Raw genomic sequence first — 19072 nt, forward strand, 5'->3', positions numbered from 1 at the left:
TCATTTGAAAGTTTTATTTTAACAATAACCTTCAAATAAATATTGGACCCACCAATTATATTTAATTGATAAATACCAAATTTATGTCCAACAATACCCTTATGTAATTACTCTTTATTCAACTATCTTACTTATTTTTAAATTCTCTCTCATAATAAATAAGGGCATAAGTGAAATTGAACATTTAAAATATTTAAAAATTAATTAAAGTTTCTTATAAAAAGAACCAAATTTTTTGCCCTAAGTGTTGCTTATAAAAAGGACCGGAGGAGTATTATTCAAGAGTTTGACAACTATTATCAAGCAACACAAACTATATAAAGTTGAGTTTTTGTTGGGACAAGCAAATAGAGTTTGTCAATGCATTAACAAAGGTTGCTTATAAAAAAATAATAGCAAAGGTTGCTTCCAGGGCTAAGTCTTGAGTAATGCAATGAGACCAAGATTGACATACACTTGTATGATGATGTGTCGGTTAAGTTAACATGTAACATCCACTAGAAATATATGTAGACTAAGCAAGTTTTCCTAAACCAAACATAATAAATAGAATTGTTACTTTCAAAAAATGCTTGTTGAAAATCAAAGAAAGAAAAGAAGGTCCATTTTCCCACATAGTTCGGTCAAACCAACGATTCTCTTCTCAAAGTTATAGAGTTTTTCCGATTAGACTTCTATCAATGCAATGAAAGAACCATCCCTTCCTATTTCTTTGTCCTGTCAGGGAGAAATATAAGACCCACTAATGTCAATGCATACTCAATTCGAGTTGTTGCAACAACGAATTAAATTGCCTTGGAAGATGCAATGTTACAATGACACATTTTTTCCAACATAAACAATTGTGTATATAGGAGTATGGTTTATGTTTTGACAGTAATTATTTCAGGATCCTCGAAATCCATTTGACACTCAATTTGAGTTGTTGGATTTCTATGTCTAGGCTTATGTTTAATATAATAGGAAATGTATCAGAATCACGATGATCCACCGTAATTTTACAGAAGCTACATTATGCAGTTATTGAAAAATCACGGTAGATCGCCGAAATTCTAGCACACCTATTGTGATACCAAACGGTCCACATCATTCTGACTGTAACTGCACACATTTTTTTAACTACAGTGGACCAATTTTCAAAGCACAGCATGTAAAGTACTCGTACCGAGTCATGATAGTTTATGTCAACAAATCCTTTACAAAGTTCCAGCCATGATGAGCTAAGAACTTTAGATTAAGCTAGGAAGAATTCGATTTGATCTAATCTGTACTATACTGGTAGACTTCCCATGTTCAACAAGTTTTTCACGCCATTGCATAGAACAGGGATTGATTGATAAACGATACTAAAAAATTAATGTTTTTCTTACAAATTAATTATCAATCAAAAACCAAATATAAGATGATAGTAAACAAGCCAAACAATATCTAGGTGCATCATGGTACTGTTAATACATTGGTTAACACATTGAACAAACTTTAAATTAGGCTACATTTCATTGTGCAAAAAGTAGCTTTTGCATTTTGCAATACAAACATAAGAAATGGTTCCCCAAATTCATTCTCAACTCCAAGGGCCTTAATTGAAATATTGAAGACGACAATTTTTCGTACAAAGGCTGTTAGGCCAAGACACTTTAAGTAAAAGTGGCTCTCCCTCACACATACCATATTAGCCCATGGCATATTTCTGGGTCCAGCTTCTTGCAGTTGACTCATATTTGTTCCTATCTGTCTTGTACATGTGGGCAATTTCAGGAACCAAAGGATCATCGGGATTTGGATCCGTCAACAAGGAACAAATAGAGAGTAACACCTATAGATGTCACCAAAATAATAAACAATGTAAATAATGATTAGATGTAATGTAACTCCACAACCATATCAGGATACATGTGAATAGCTATAAATAACAAAAATTGAAAAAAGATTTCCTTTTAATTGGCGATTATAAAAAATATCAGAAAAAGTTACGCGATTTATATTAACTGCATTCAGTATAAGTCTGAACTCTATACTGCACAACATTATGCCCAAACTTCAAGCAGAACAGCCATTAGAGATTCTTTGCATATAAATTACAAAGTAGGGATAAGTACATTTTGGTGAATCCCACAGTTCGGCAGATACTGGTGGATATCAAGACTAAGGAATGATAGTAAGAAATATTATGCCAAACGTCATGAAAACCAACCTCTAAACTTCAAGAGTTCAATAACTAGGTAGAGTTTAACAAATTCAAGTGTTTATAAAGTAGGTGTTATATTTGTTTTCTATTTTGTCAGTGTAAACAAATTTTAAGAAGTAACGTTATAATTTGGCAAGATGATAAAATTTAATTAGATGTCTGCGTAAAACCTGCTTACATAAGTTCAAAATTCATAGCATAAAATTATTAAATTGGGATTATATGTTGTGGTGAGCCCCCTGTTCAGTAAATAATGTTGACAGTAAGAATAGGGGAAAATCAATTGCATTGGTAAGCATACATTTAGGAACATATTAAATGTATAAAGAGATGCTATTCAATAGAATATTAGATGTAATAAATAGAGACTAGTACACTGCGCCCTTGACATGCATAAAGAGATGCCAAGCAAGCATCAAGACAAAAGAATATTAAATGTAATAAATAGGGACTACTACACTGCCATGAATCCCTTGTTTGATAAACACCATTTGTCATCAAGTGCATGGAACAATAACATCTGGGTTTAGATATGGATTGTATTGGGAGAATAGGAAACACAATTTAAGAAATGAACGTTTATTTCACTACCTAATAAATTGATAAAACAAACCTTGGAAATGGTAAGAGCAGGGCTCCACTGCTCCTTCAATATATCAAGGCAAATGCTTCCATTGCTATTAATGTTCGGGTGAAATACCTTCGTCCTGAACGCAACCTGAAAGACCAATCACCATGCATAGATAAGTTCATACATACTGAATGTGTAAGATCATAATTATTGTCAATAAATGAATGCTTAAATGACAAAGAAGTAATCCAACAAAATAAGGGAAAATGCAAAGCAGCATTCTTTAAAATAAACTAGCAAGAATTGAATACAGTTATAATCGACAATACAGAAACAGACATGATATATAAATACAAACCTTGGGTGGCTTAAAGGGATAATCGGGAGGGAAATGAATAGTAACTAGGAAAACACCTCCAGCATATGGACTGTCTGCAGGACCCATAATTGTTGCTTGCCAATGGAACATATCTTCAGCAACCGGGCCTGCAATGTATTGATTATGAAACAAAGTCAAAACAAGAATATAAGCACAAATTTTTCTTCGTGCCACCACAAATATTGTATCTAAAATGACAGGGCGCTACATAATGTCCCATTACTATTCATGTCAATTGGCATACAGATAAATTAACTTTATCTGTAAAAGTAGTTTCATCATACATAGCTACTTCTACAAAAAAATTGTAATTGCTATTATACAAATTAGGAAATAAGTTTAAGAATATTTGGCACTGAAGTGAAAAATATACATGATTAAATATTTTCCTGATTCAGGCAATGACTAGACCACAGTCCAGATATAATATAAAAATTTAAAACAGATGCATAACACATAACCGCACCAACAGATGCATAATTTAAGCAATAGCATAGGCAAGTAAAAAGAGATGAAATGATGAATATAGCTTGATATTTCTATAATCAAAAGCCTACATAGACACCAATTTTATTAAAACATGTCAAAGTCCGATTAATCCATTCTTCAGCAACATCGTGGAATCCTATAACTTTGCACCCGCATGGAACCAAACAAACACTGTCCTAGGGCCTATTTGAACTAGCTTATTTGAGCTTATCTCCTGACATAAGCACCTATGAAACTTTGAGAGAACTTATGTTCACAAGTTCTTTTCAACTTATTTTCATAAGTTCTCCAAGATAGCTTGTGAAAACAGCTTATAGCTTATACAAAAAAATAATTTTATTTTATCATCAATTATAAAAATGGCTTATACATAAGCACTTATCAATAACGAAAAACATAAAATTCTCAACATGAAGTAATTTATCAACAAATCACAAACTATATTGAATCCAGCAACAAAAAACAGCCACCAAATATTCAATTCCAGTTATAAAAAAAACGCAAAAAATATACACAAAAATGAAAAAAGTATACCAGCACTGCATGAAGTTGGAGGATCCTTCTGCAAATCCTTGAGTTCTTTCAAGATCCGCTTTGAAGCCATAGCAAAAACCTAACAAAAACAGATCGAAAACAAAAATCAGCTAAAAATCAAAACAAATAGATCGAAAACAGATAATCGTAGATATGATTGGTTACCAGGAGAAAACGCAAGAGAGATCCTCCTTTTGAATTTGCAAGGAATTTGCAAAGAATCGAAGAAAGAAAGAAAACGAGTTGTTGAATATAAATGGTGTTGTTGGTGCTTAGAAATTTTGTGATTGGGAGATAATATTAATTGTTTTTAATGACTCGTTATTGAAGGAATCTAACGTTACGTAGGTCCACGCGGAAGAAACGAACCCAATGCATTATACGGTGCTTGTTCATTGTATTATTTTGTGTTCATTTTTATTTTATTTTTAATTTGGTATTCGATATTAGGGTTGAGAATCGGTGGGTTTTTGTTTGAAAATCGTCAAACTATTAAAAAATAAAACTATTTAGTTTAATCTGATTCGGGTCAGTTCTGGTTTTAGCCTCATCCCGATCACAGTTGCGAGCGATCGAACCGTGGTCCTTCCTACCAAGTTCAACACTAATATGGATTAGATTTAAATCTTGTTGTTAGATCAAAAACTCCATCGATCCAGAAATTCATATTCTTCAAATAGTTCAATACCTTATATACGAGAGAATAAATGATAGAAGAACTAAATGAACAACAAAAAGGGTGAAATACAACTAAATTAGAAATACAAAGATAGAGTATATTCCACACTCCTCATCAACATACAAACTTGTAATCTTGCGACTTTGAATGTTCCAGGTGAAGTAATAAAATAATATTATTATAATTATTTTTCTTACTCAAACAATCACATGACAATTTATTCACAACAATCAATCTACTACAACTAAGTTAGATAGTTTGAATCGCTTTAAATACTATCGGTCTATTGTTATTTATAAGCAAGTGAATACATTTAACATAAATCAAATCCTTTAAATATGGGGATGAATAAACTAACAAGCCTAATCTTAGAGAGATATTCTCACCAAAATATATCTTAAATTCCTGCAGATGTTAACCCCCTCAAGTTGGTGCATATATATTATATGCATCAAGCTATACTCGGATCGGGAGTGGTTATGGTGCATAAGTTTTTTCCTTATGCACCACCATGCATAAATAATGAAAATTGTCTAACGTGCCGCCCAGATTGCTTAGCGCGCCCCCCAAATTTTCTTGCGCACCCCCAGTTTTTTTTCGTCCCATTTTTTTCCTAGTGCGCCCCCCAATTTTTTTTCCTCCCACGGATTTCTAGCGCGCCCCCCATTTCCAATTAAATAATTACTTTTGTTCCTTTGAAGTACATACTATAAGAACCCATTTTTAAATTAATTGTGTTGGATGATTATATAGCCATATTCTAATTTAAAATTACATACTAAAAGATGTACTGTAATTATGGTTTAATTTATCACAATTAACATAAAAACTATTAAGTACATCTAATGATTTTGGTGTACATATCTCTGAAACCATTCCACGGCAAAATGGTTTTGCAATGATTTTAGTTTAAAACTAACTACTAAAACATTTAACCATACATAATACTCTGAAAATTATCCTTAATCAATAAACTAAAATTCAATTAATCAAAATTAATCATTTAAAAAAAAAAAACTGGGGGGCGCACTAGAAATCTGGGGGGCGCAAAGCAATTTGCGGGGTGCACTAAGCAATCTGGGGTATTTATGTATGGTGCATAAAGCTTTACCCCCTCGGACCCCTAAAGGATTTAAGTTCAAAAAGGAAGTAACTATAAGACCTAAAAGAATTTTCTCACTATTAAACTCTATACTTTGTACATTCATGGAAGACTGGATTAGATGCAATATGTAAAGCTATCTGATTATCACAAATTAGACACATTGATTCAGACTTTCGAAACTTTAACTCATCGAGAAGTTATTTCAACCAAATTAGTTCACATGTAGTTGAGAGCCATGGCTCAATATTCAACTTCTGCACTAGATCTAGCAACAACAATTTGTTTTTTACTTTTCCAAGAAATAAAATTTCCTCCAATAAGAACACAATAACCAGAGGTTGACACCGTCAATAATAATAATAATAATAATAATAATAATAATAATAATAATAATAATAATAATATAATAACAAGAGATTGACCGTAGAACATCCATCTCAATCTGCATATGTAAATCCTTTTTCAAATGGTGCACGCCATTCTAGTTTTTTTGACTACAATGGATCCATATTCATTGAATTGGCATGTAAAGTACTCGTTCCAAGTTACTCCCCCGTCCCAAAATATAAGAACTCATTGACAACTGTACGTATGTCAATACATAATTTTGATTGCGAATAATATCAATTCTCTATTAGTAAAAATTATAGAAATTTGATATTGTAAAAATATTCATCGAAACAAATCAAAAAAGTTCTTATATGATAATATTTACATTTATATACATTTAGAAAAATACGGCCAAAACAAAACATATGAATAGTACATTTAATCAAATGAGGTCTTATAAAATGGGTATGATAGTTAATGTCAACAAATCGTTTGCAAAGTTCCAGCCATGATGAGCTAAGAACTTTAGATTAAGCTAGGATGAATTATAGATTTGATCTAATCTGTATGATACTGGTAGACTTCCCATGTTCAACAAGTTTGTCACGCCATTGCATAGAACAAGGATTGATTGATAAACAATAAAAATGAATGTTTTTCTTACAAATTAATTATCAATCAAAAACCAAAGCTGATAGTAAATAAGCCAAGCCAAACAATATCTAGGTGAATCATGATACTTTTAAGTTTTAATACATTGGTTAACACATTGAACAAATTTTTAATTAGGCTACATTTCATTGTTCTGGAAGTAGCTTTTGCATTTTGCAATACAAACAACATAAGAAATGGTTTCCCCCAATTCATTCTCAACTAGAGGGGCCTTAATTGAACTATTGAAGACAGACAATTTTTCATACAAAGGCTGTTAGGCCAAGACACTATAAAAGTGGCATTCCCTCACAAATACCATATTAGCCCATGGCATATTTCTGGGTCCAGCTTCTTGCAGTTGACTCGTATTTGTTCCTATCTGTCTTGTACATATGAGCAATTTCAGGAACCAAAGGATCATCGGGATTTGGGTCTGTCAACAAGGAACAAATAGAGAGCAACACCTGTAGATGTCAAAGAAATAAAAATAATAATTAGATGCAACTCCACAACTATATCAGGATACATGAAAAGTTTTTGTTGTACTCTGTACTGAATAACATGATGCCAAACTTCAAGCAAAACAGCCATTCAAGATTAGTTGCATAAAAATTACATAGTAGGGATAAGTGCATTTTGGTCAATCCCAGAGTTCGAAAGATACTGGTGAACATCAAGACTAAGGAACGTTATGCCAAACTTCAACTCTCAACTGAACATCAAAGACTACTCCCTTTACTGAACAACATTATGCCAAACTTCAACTCTCAACTGAACATCAAAGACTACTCTCTACTAAACAATATCATGCCAAACTTCAAGCAAAACAGCCATTCAAGATTCTTTGCATATAGATTATAAAGTACGGACAAGTAGATTTCAATGAATTCCACAATTATAAAGTAGGGATCCTTTAAGAATTTTTTTAGTTATTGTATTATGAAACTCCCTGCACGGTGTTGTGTAAAACTAGCCAAACTTCATGAAAGCCATCCTCTAAACTTCAAGTGTTTAATAACAGGGTAGAGTTTAACAACTTCAGGTGTTTATAAATTAGGTGTTACATGGTTTTCTATCTTGTCACAGTGTAAACTAATTTTAAGAAGTAACGATATAATGTGGCAAGATGACAAAATATAATTAGACGTCTGTGTAAAACCTGCTTGCATAAGTTCAAAATTCACAGCATAAAATTATTAAATAGGGATTATATGTTGTGACGATTCCCCCCTATTCAGTAAATAATGTTGACAGTAAGAATAGGGGAAAATGGATTGCATTAGTAAGCATATATTCTTATACTACATATTATACATATTAAATGTATAAGGAGATGCCATTCAAAAGAATATTAGATGTAATAAATAGGGACTAGTATGGTGCGATGAATCCCTTGACATGCAAAAAGAGATGCCCTTCAAATATCAAGGCAAAAAGAATATTGAATGTAATAAATAGGGACTAGTACACTGCGAAGAATCCCTTGTTTGGTAAACACCATTTGTCATCAAGTGTACGGAACAATCACGGCTTGGTTTAGATATGGATTGTATTGGAAGAATAGGGTACATACTTTAAGGAATGAAGGTTTATTTCACTATCTAATAAATTGATAAAACAGACCTTGGAAATGGTTAGAGCAGGGCTCCACTGCTCCTTCAATATATCAAGGCAAATACTTCCATTGCTGTTAATGTTTGGGTGAAATACCTTCGTCCTGAATGCAACCTGAAAGATCAATCACCATGCATAGATATGTTCATTCATACTGAATTTGTCAATAAATGAATGCTTAAATGACAAAGAAGCAATCCAAAATAATAAGGGAAAATGCAAAGCAGTATTCTATAAAATAAACTAGCAAGAAATGAAAACAGCTTTAATCGACAATACAGAAACAGACATGGGATAGAAATAGAAACCTTGGGTGGCTTAAAGGGATAATCTGGAGGGAAATGAATAGAAACTAGGAAAACACCTCCAGAATACGGACTGTCTGAAGGACCCATAATTGTTGCTTGCCAATGAAACATATCTTCAGCAACCGGGCCTGCAATGTATTGAGTATGAAACAAAGTCAAAACAACAATATAAGCATAAATTGTTCTTCATGCCAGCACAAATAGTGTACCTAAAATGACATGGCGCTACATAATATCCCACTACTCATCATGTAAATTGGCATACAGATAAATTAACTTATCAGATAAAGTAGTTTCATCATACATGGCCACTTCTAAAAAAAAATTGCAATTGCTATATACACAATAGGAAATAAGTTTAAGAATATTTGGCACTGAAAAATATCCATGATTAAATATTTTCCTGATTCAGGTAATGACTGGACCATAGTCCAAATACAATATGTAAATTCAAAACATCAATCAGTACACAACTACAGCAACTACAACTTCCATTTCTGCAGAATCTGGTCACATAACACACAACAGCACCAACAGATTCATAATTTAAGCAATAGCATTGCCAAGTAAAAAGAGATGAATATAGGTTGATACTTCTATAATCAAAAGCCTACACAATCGACAACAATCTATGAAAACATATAAAAGTCAAAGAAATCCACTCTTCAGCAACATCGTGGAATCCGATAACCGCCCCCACACAGAACAAAACAAACACTGTCCTAGGGACTATTTGAATCAGCTTATTTGAGCTTATCTCCCGACATAAGCACCTGTGAGACTGCTTGAGAGAACTTATGAAAGCAGCTTATAACATGTTCGTATGTTGTTTTCAACTTATTTTCATAAGTTCTCCAAAATAGCTTGTGAAAACAGCTTATATGAAAAAATAATTTTATCTTATCTCTAATAGTAAAAATGGCTTATACATAAGCACTTATCATAACTAGCGTATATGCTATAGGTGGCAAATTAAGTTGTTTATCTGAAAAGGCCCGAATCCAAAGATGAAAGTAAAACCAATCTCAAATAACATCTACTACAACCAATTAAAACAATTAACAATCTCAAACAAAAACGAAAAACATAAAATTCTCAACATGAAGTTACAATATTTTAATTTATCAACAAATCACAAACTATAAACACACCTGAATCGAACTTAAAATTGATCTAATAACAAAAAATAAGCAGCAAATATATGATTCCAATTGAAAAAGAGCAAAAAAAATATACATAAAAATATCAATCAAAATTAAAAAAATAAAATAAAAAAAAGAAATATATATACCAGCACTGCACGAAGTTGGAGGATCCTTCTGCAAATCCTTGAGTTCTTTCAATATCCGTTTTGAAGCCATAGCAAAAACCTAACAAAAACAGATCGAAAACAAAAACCAGCTTAAAAATCAAAACGAATAGATCGAAAACAGAAAATCGTAGATGATGATGATGATTATGATTGATTACCTAGAGATAACGCAAGAGAGATCCTCCTTTGAATTTGCAAGGAATTGAAGAACGAATGAAAAGGAGTTGTTGGATATAAATAAATGGTGTTGGTGCTTTTTTGAAATTTTGGGAATGAGATATTATTAATTGGTGTTAATGATTGTGATAATTGTATTTATTTAGATTTAGATTAGATTAAATTAGATTCCAAACGATGACTCGTTATTGAAGGAATCTTTTACTTTTGTTTTGTCCACGCGGAAGGGGGTCAGAACAGAAGAAACGAATCGAGGGTAATATTGGTTCTTGCTCTTTGTTCTATTTTGTGATGATTGATGCATTGAATCTAGGTTCCAAACTTCCAATTTAGCAAGAAAAATGCTAAAATATGTAGTATTAATTATTAAAGATATTGTTTAAAAATTTATAAAATTTTATTTGGAAATAGTATAGGTCAAATATTTCTTAAATTAATAAGTATATTATTTTTTTTATATAAAAGTAAATTTTTTAATTTTTTTTTTTTGATTTACAATGAGTTTGAGATCGAACTCATGACCTATTAGGATTCTTTCTATTTTTCAATGGAAATAGAAAGTTCTATTTAAAGATAGCCACAAATAAGTTTAAATTATTTTAAAAATATTAAATGATGACGGAATTCACTTGATAATGAAACTCACTACCTGTTTTTTAATTTTTATGTGTATGTCTCTCTAATGGAGTTTTTCATTTTTTTGAAAAATATAGAGGATCCTAACTTGAGAAATATATTGTTATTAGATCGCATCCTTGTATAAGCACACCCACTCTATTCTCTATGTCATGTGGATAAGTAAAAAAAAGTTAAAAATCTATTTGTATAACTAGTAAATGAGACAATATAAGTGATTGTTGTTCTATTCAACCGCCACATCACAATCCTTAGGTAAAAGAGATGGTCTACATAAGACTAACCAAACCACTTTAAGGTTGGATATGATGGATTACGGTATTGTAAAGGAGGTGGAGACTCTCAAAACTATGACGATCTTTTCAGTAGCTCCGAAGGCAAATGAATGAAAAAAATACAATAGAAAGAGTTGAGTTTTTTTAAAAACAAATTGCAAATTATTAGTATATTAATTGTTACATTAGTTGTTTACACTTTGTCAGACCTTGAATTTTGTACCTCCAACTCTGTTAACCATTAACTAGTTCAACTAGTTGAACTACTCATCCCACCCATTAGAAAAAGATGAGTGTGTGATGACAGAATTGTGAGACATATATCTAAGTTCGAAGTTTGGATATAGCTTAAAGAAAAAGGTATTTTTGGCGTTATTGATTAAAGAAAAAGATATAGATTAGATTAAGCTACGATAACTTATATTTGATCTAATGTGAACGATACTGGCAGACTTGCCATGTTCAACAAGTTTTTGGCGTCATTGCATAGAACAGGGATTGATAAACAACAAAAATTAATGTTTTTCTTACAAATTAATTAATTATTAATCAAAATCAAAATATAAGCTAATAGTAAACAAGCCAAACAATATCTAGGTGCATCATGATACTGTTAATACATTGGTTAACACATTGGACAAACTTTTAATTAGGTTACATTCCATTGTTCTAGAAGTAGCTTTGCAACAACATAAGAAATGGCTCCCCCAATTCATTCTCAACTAGAGGGGCCTTAATTGAACTATTGAAGACGACAATTTTTCATACAAAGGCTGTTAGGCCAAGACACTTAAAAGTGGCTCTCCCTCACACATACCATATTAGCCCATGGCATATTTCTGGGTCCAGCTTCTTGCAGTTGACTCATATTTGTTCCTATCTGTCTTGTACATATGAGCAATTTCAGGAACCAAAGGATCATCGGGATTTGGGTCCGTCAACAAGGAACAAATAGAGAGCAACACCTATAGATGTCAAAGAAATAAAAATAATGTAAATAATGATTAGATTTAACTCCACAACATATCAGGAGGATACGTGTAGAGTTATTGGTGTACTCTGTACTGAATAACATTATGACAAACTTAGCGCAAAACAGTCATTCGAGATTCTTTCCATAAAAATTACATTAGTAGGGATAAGTGGATTTTGGTGAATCCCGGAGTTCGGCGGATACTGGTGGACATCAAGACTCTCAACGGAACATCAAAGACTACTCTCTCTCTACTGAACAACATTATGCCAAACTTCAACTCTCAACTGAACATCAAAGACTACTCTCTACTAAACAACATTATGCCAAACTTCAAGCAAAACAGCCATTCAAGATTCTTTGCATATAAATTATAAAGTAGGGACAAATACATTTCGGTGAATTCCACAATTCGGTAGATACTGGTGGACATCAAGACTAAGGAACATCCTTTAAGATTTTTTTTAGTTATTGTATTATGAAACTCCTTGCACGGGTGCTGTTTAAAACTAGACGCTAACTTCATGAAAACCAACTCTAAACTTCAAGAGATTAATAACTAGGTAGAGTTTAACAACCTAAGTGTTTATAAAGTAGGTATTACATGGTTTTCTATCTTGTCACAGTGTAAACAAATTTTAAGAAGTACCGTTATAATGTGGCAAGATGATAAAACATAATTAGACGTCTGTAAAACCTACTTACATAAGTTCAAAAATCACAGCATAAAATTATTAAATAAGGATTATATTTTGTGATGAGCCCCTTGTTCAGTAAATAATGTTGAGTTGACAGTAAGAATAGGGGAAAATGGATATACATTGGTAGAATAGGAAGCATACAGTTAGGAACATATTTTGTATGGGAGTAATCCAACCCAATCACATTATTCTCTCAACTTCCAGGACAACAATAACCATGCTTGACACTCAAAGAGATACCATTCAAACATGAAGATTCAAGACAAAAGAATATTAAATGTATTAAATAGGGACTAGTACACTGGGATGAATCCCTTGTTCAGTAAACACCGTTTGTCATCGAGTGTATGGAACAGTCGCGTCTTGGTTTAGATATGGATTGCATTGGGAGAATAGGAAACATGCTTTAAGGATTGAAGGTTTATTTAACTATCTAAGAAATTGATAAACAAACCTTGGAAATGGTTAGAGCAGGGCTCCACTGCTCCTTCAATATATCAAGGCAAATGCTTCCATTGCTATTAATGTTTGGGTGAAATACCTTCGTCCTGAATGCAACCTGAAAGATCCATCACCATGAATAAGGATGTCAAGACTCAAGAGATCAGACATACTTATATGGTGCTCATGTCTGCATGCTACATAGATATAGATATGTTCATACACAAAAAATACATTCCTAACTCCTAATTATAATTTCAACAGAACCGCGAACTTATGACCTCTTTCCTTTCAAGAAATAAAAAAAAAATTGGGCATGCATAAGATCTCAATCACTGTCGAGATAAGAATGTTTAAACGATACAGCAATCCAATAAAACAAGGGAAAAGCACGGCAGCATTCTTTAAAATAAACTACCAATGAATTGACGAAAGCTAAGATTGACAATATACAAACAGACATGCGGTTAACATACAAACCTTAGGCGGCTTAAAGGGATAATCTGGAGGAAAATGAATGGTAACTAGGAAAACACCTCCAGTATAAGGACTGTCTGGAGGACCCATAATTGTTGCTTGCCAATGAAACATATCTTCGGCAACAGGACCTGCAATGTTTTAAAACAAAGTCAAAACAAGATATAAGCACAGCTTTTTTTCTGAGTACCAGCACAGATGATGTACCAAATATCACATTAATACATAATATCCCATTAATTACCCATTGTCAATTAGTATACTGACAGTTAGGCCTGTTCAAAACAATCGGTTACTTGGCCTAAGGTTAAAAGAATCTGTATAATTTATTACCAAATTATGATTTGCCCTGTATCTCCTCAACCACAATGCGGGTTATCCAATTTTCTGAAACAATTGAAAATTCATGTCCAGTTTACTATCCACAAATCCAAAACATCATCACCCCCATCTTTCAATCCCATCTCCCTAGCAATTTTGCCATTAAACTAACAAACAACAAAACCTAATCTCTCGAGAATTATTGTCCTTTATCTTTCGTTTTCACCCCCTTCTTTCATTTCTGAACTCCCAGTAGTGCAAGCAGCTCCCACTGACTGTTCCTTTCCTAGGAAAAAAAAATTGACTGTTCGTGCATTAAAATCCCAAATATTCAGGGACACTGGCAGAATGGGTTTCTAAAAAACACCAATTGGATTTTCAATTACGGCTTAAGGGATGATATTCCGATTCTCGGAGCCACCTTCACCGTCCCTTTCCCCGTCTTCACCTGGTCCACAAAAGACTTGAATATGCTCCATTATATATCGGGTCTATTTTACAGATTTTTTCAGCAACTGCGTTTTCTATTTTTCACTTTTCAGGTTATTGTCGCTACGCCTGATTGTTTTGAATTTTCAGCTTTTAAGATTTATTTTGTTTCTTATTTCATGAAAGAAATTTAATATTATTGTCGACTTCCCTGCTTTATAGTTGTTAGAGCTTATATTGCTGAGAAAATTACGGAGTGTAATTGAAAGATAATGAAAATTGGAGAGTTAACTGATATTGTCAAAGACTATAATTGTATTATTGGATGCTTATAAATAAGGCGTTCTTAAGCGACTTAATTATCTGATAAAATAGTTTCATCCTCCTTGGCCAATAACACAAAAACATGCTACACGGTTGCCGCAATTAATATATTGTAGAAAATCCAAAAGAAGAATTAAGAGTAAGAATGTTCAGCACTTAAAAATATCAATGATCAAATATTTTTCCGATTCAGGTAAGGTAACAATTAATTAGTTCCAACAACAGCAACTCCAACTTCCATTTATGCATAATCTAGTCATAAAACACACAGCAGGACCAACAACAAATGCATGATCTAGGCAATATCACTATCAGATGACAAAAAAATGAATATAACTCATACATGCACAAAGAGATGTTACAGAATATGCATTCTACCTACCTTCAGACACATGAAATGGAAATCGAGCAGAACTATACAAATAATCCAAAAGCCCACATAAACCCCCAACTATGAAAACCAATAGAAGTCCAACAAATCAAATTTTCAGCAATATCACAAAACCAAACAAAACACTTTCTGTATTGGTTCAATCTATACGGGTGGACGGCAGGATTGATCCCCCTTCTCAGAGCCGGATACCGAGTTTTTCAAGGAAGAAAAATTAAACAACGGTGAGACAAATGACATACATACAACAAATTGCAACCAATCAAAAACAAAAACGAAAGACATAAAATTCTCAACATGCATTTACAATATGTAACTAATCAGAACCAAACTTAAAATTGAAATAATTACAACAAGCACCTAATATTTTATTTTATCAACAAAAAATCAAAGTAACAAGAAAAAAAACGTAAAAATATATAAAAAAAATAAAAATAAAAAATACCAGCACTGCAAGAAGTTGGAGGATCCTTCTGCAAATCCTTGAGTTCTTTCAAGATCCGCTTTGAAGCCATGGCGGAAACCTAACAAAAATCAGATCCAAATCCATAATCAGCTAAAAATCAAAACGTAAAACATGAATAGATCGAAAACGCGAGATGAAAAAACAGATCAAGTAGATGATGATGACGATCAATTACCTAGAGAAAACGCAAGAGAGATCCTCCTTTGAATTTGCGAGGAATAACGCGATCAATGAAGGGAAAGGTGTTTGTGAATTTTGAAGAAAGAGAATGAATTTTGGCGTGGCTTTGGGGATTTATGCACTTTTTCTTTTCGGTGATTGGGTTTGGGTTATTATTATTGTGGTTAATCATTGCTATTATTTTATTTATTTATTTTTTAGAGGAATTTCTTTATTTATTTGTTGTATTTTTTTACTTGAAAAAGAATGACTTGTCAATGAAGAAATCTTGTAAAGGCCGAAAAAAGGGACTACAAATAAGGGCGGTGTCTTTATCAAAATCTGAGGGCGGTGTTTTATGCTTTTTCATTCGTGTAATAATAAATTTTAATTTAAGAATTTTAGTTTTTTTTTTTTGTACATAACAATTTTAATCCTTTTGTAAAAAATAAAAATATAATTTAATCCTAAATTATTTTAAAAATAAAATTAGCGCAAATGAACAACTAAATAAGGAAACACTAATGAACGTGGTAAGTTAGTGGAGATGATACAACATAGTGCATATGAAAATAGTAGTGCAGATGAAAAGTTAAGTGTTTACATTTGAATCAATAATCTTTAAAGAAGGAAATCATTAGTGCAAATGACATATGAACATTTTAAAAAGGAATATAGTATTGCAGATGAACATTTAAACACAAAAAACAGCAGTGCATATGAAAAATTAAGTGGTTACCTTTGAATCCATAACAACCATCTCAATATGCTCAATCTCTATGGCTATGTTTGGATTAGTGGTAAAGGATGGAATGAAATGGAATGAAGTGGTAACTAACTAAGTTACATTGTTTGGATTTGCAAAAAATGAATGGAGTGGAATGAAACACAATGGAACTCATTCCATCCCATACCATTCAATCTTCTAATTTTCTTTCCCCTCCAAATTAGAGTGTATGCAATGGAATGAATATTTATAAAATATATTCAAACAATGGAATTGTATCTTTACTTCGTTCCACTCCATTTCATTATGTTTCATTTCGCTTCATTCCGTTTTGTACCACCAATCCAAACATACCTTATAGCGGTGTTGACAACAGTACTGATGAAATACAAAAGTAAGTATTTTCGTTATATCGTATCCACAGGGACTAGTGCGATATCAATTGTACATACACAAATTCCATGATTCTAAGTGCGGGTTTGTGTTGATTTGGTTTCGTAACATAAAATTGCGATAAAAGTGCGTGATAAACTTTTAAGATAAAAAGTTGTTGGAATTGGTTTTCATCAAATCATTCACATGTATCAGTTAACTATTGATATATATATTTCATTTACCAATCAATATCGTCACGTATTACTCGTTGATCATATCCGTGTCCGGAATATGTCTTGAAATCTATTGTATCTATTAACTTTCCGATGTCTCGAATCATTAATCGATAAAATAGCATTAAGCTCTACTACTTTAAGTGACTATTAAATCTCAAAATCTATGTCTAAACTTTGAATTTTAACAAGTGATTATCCTATCTTTGATTCAAATAACATATGTCTATATCATTTAAATCTTTTAATAAAAGCATGAAAACAAGGACATCACTAATAATGATTGATAAATAAAACACATATAGCAAGGTTAAACTAGATTCATGATCATAATTCAATTACATCCAATCCCAACAAAAGAGATTTAGCTATGAATAGCCATGATAAACTTACAAAAGAGTGAAGATGAGAAGGATTGAAAAACCATTGGGCTTGATTTCTCAAGTTGTGTGGAATTCACCTTCAAAGCCTCACTAACAGGATATATCTATGAAAATAGTGTTTTTCTATCTGATATTATCTAACTTGATGTTTTACAAAATGATCTGAAATGCTATTTATAAACTTCTGAAAAAAGCCTATTCGCTACGCGAATCCTTGTTCGCTACGCGAAGAAGTTGCTTAGTTGAAGAGGTTTGCTGACACGTGTATTTAGCTGTGACTCATCCTATGCTCGCTAGGTGTTCGCTGCAGCGAGCTTATTCGCTGCATGCTCGCTGGGTGTTCGCCAAGTACCTTGGACTCCCTGCCTTCGTTCGCTTTGTGTTCGCTGTGGCTTCGCTGTAGCGAGTTTGTTCGCTGCAGGTTCGCTGGGTGTTCGCCAAGTACTATGAACTCTCTGCCTTCGTTCGCTGCATGCTCGCTGCAGCGAATGCTTCAAAATTTTGTTTCTTTTCTCTCATATCAGCATGAACCTAACAAAATGGTTGGATTTGATAATTCTTGCACAATTTCTTAGTACACACTATATTTACATCAAAAGTGATTTATATTCCAAGGATTTGTATTCAATAAGTGCTTTTTAAACATGCATTTTAACCAATATTTAGCACTTATCAAATCTCCCCAACTTAGGACTTTGTTTGTCCTCAAACAAAAGGTATTTTAACAAGCTCAATATTCATTCAAAAGAGTGGGTTTGTAATCAATCAAAGTTTTCAAAATCTCAGAGCACAAGTAAAGCAATGTCATCTCAAAGACTAGTTCTCAAATCATTCAAAGAAAATAAAGCATGATCATGAAATGATTCCTATGCCTAAGCAAAATTCTCAACATTCTTATCAAACAATCAAGACTCAAGTGTTATCTCAAATTTCTCACAATTATTTCTCTCAAGGGTAAGTGTTTAACTCAATCCAAGCAATGTGCATGCAACAATTCAATTCAAACATTTATCCAAGCAAAATCACAAAACATGCTATCAGTTGTGGATCACTAAGGACTTCATCAAGCTTGTAATGGGGCTGGGCTACAAAAATTCATTGTTTTTCTATGGATTCAAAAAGCCTCAAGGATAAGAGAGCACAAAATCTGCAAAATTCATCTCATGATTCATTCACTCCCTTTCTTCTTCCCCCTATTTCCATTTGTGGTGATTCTTTTGTTTTGACACTTTTCACAAAATTCTGTTTTCTTTTCTCATTTCCTTTTGACTTTCAATTGTGTCAAGCAACTCTTTTATTTTTTTCACATATATACATTTTTTTTTTTTTCTTTTTCAATCACCATAACACTACTTTTTTTTTTCAACCAATTTATTTATCTATTTTTCAACCTACTTCTCCCCAACTTTATCATATAACCC

General features: G+C 32.5%; 3 protein-coding genes across 4 annotated transcripts; all 3 read right to left on the minus strand.

Annotated features, from left to right (window-relative positions):
• Positions 1 to 1377: 1377 nt before the first annotated feature.
• Positions 1378 to 16059, minus strand: LOC123902598 (ubiquitin-conjugating enzyme E2 10). Of its 2 annotated transcripts, none has more exons than XM_045952366.1 (5): positions 15950 to 16059; positions 4162 to 4240; positions 3118 to 3245; positions 2802 to 2906; positions 1378 to 1816 (listed from the first exon to the last, which is right to left on the minus strand). In XM_045952366.1, the coding sequence occupies exons 2-5, from the start codon at positions 4229 to 4231 to the stop codon at positions 1673 to 1675; spliced, it is 447 nt and encodes a 148-aa protein (XP_045808322.1). In that variant the 5' UTR covers positions 4232 to 4240; positions 15950 to 16059; the 3' UTR covers positions 1378 to 1672. The 2 variants fall into 2 exon arrangements, with proteins under 2 accessions (XP_045808322.1, XP_045808321.1); XM_045952365.1 differs by lacking the exon at positions 15950 to 16059 and adding an exon at positions 4327 to 4569.
• Positions 6999 to 10637, minus strand: LOC123902599 (SUMO-conjugating enzyme UBC9-like). The gene is made up of 5 exons (XM_045952367.1): positions 10322 to 10637; positions 10143 to 10221; positions 8852 to 8979; positions 8553 to 8657; positions 6999 to 7393 (listed from the first exon to the last, which is right to left on the minus strand). The coding sequence occupies exons 2-5, from the start codon at positions 10210 to 10212 to the stop codon at positions 7250 to 7252; spliced, it is 447 nt and encodes a 148-aa protein (XP_045808323.1). The 5' UTR covers positions 10213 to 10221; positions 10322 to 10637; the 3' UTR covers positions 6999 to 7249.
• Positions 11815 to 16091, minus strand: LOC123902597 (SUMO-conjugating enzyme UBC9-like). Its single transcript, XM_045952364.1, has 5 exons — positions 15950 to 16091; positions 15754 to 15832; positions 13847 to 13974; positions 13380 to 13484; positions 11815 to 12216 (listed from the first exon to the last, which is right to left on the minus strand). Exons 2-5 carry the CDS (start codon positions 15821 to 15823, stop codon positions 12073 to 12075), a joined length of 447 nt encoding a protein of 148 aa, XP_045808320.1. The 5' UTR covers positions 15824 to 15832; positions 15950 to 16091; the 3' UTR covers positions 11815 to 12072.
• Positions 16092 to 19072: the final 2981 nt, after the last annotated feature.

This window comes from Trifolium pratense, linkage group LG1 (genome assembly GCF_020283565.1).
Source record: "Trifolium pratense cultivar HEN17-A07 linkage group LG1, ARS_RC_1.1, whole genome shotgun sequence".
In the NCBI taxonomy this organism is placed as follows: Eukaryota; Viridiplantae; Streptophyta; class Magnoliopsida; order Fabales; family Fabaceae; genus Trifolium; species Trifolium pratense.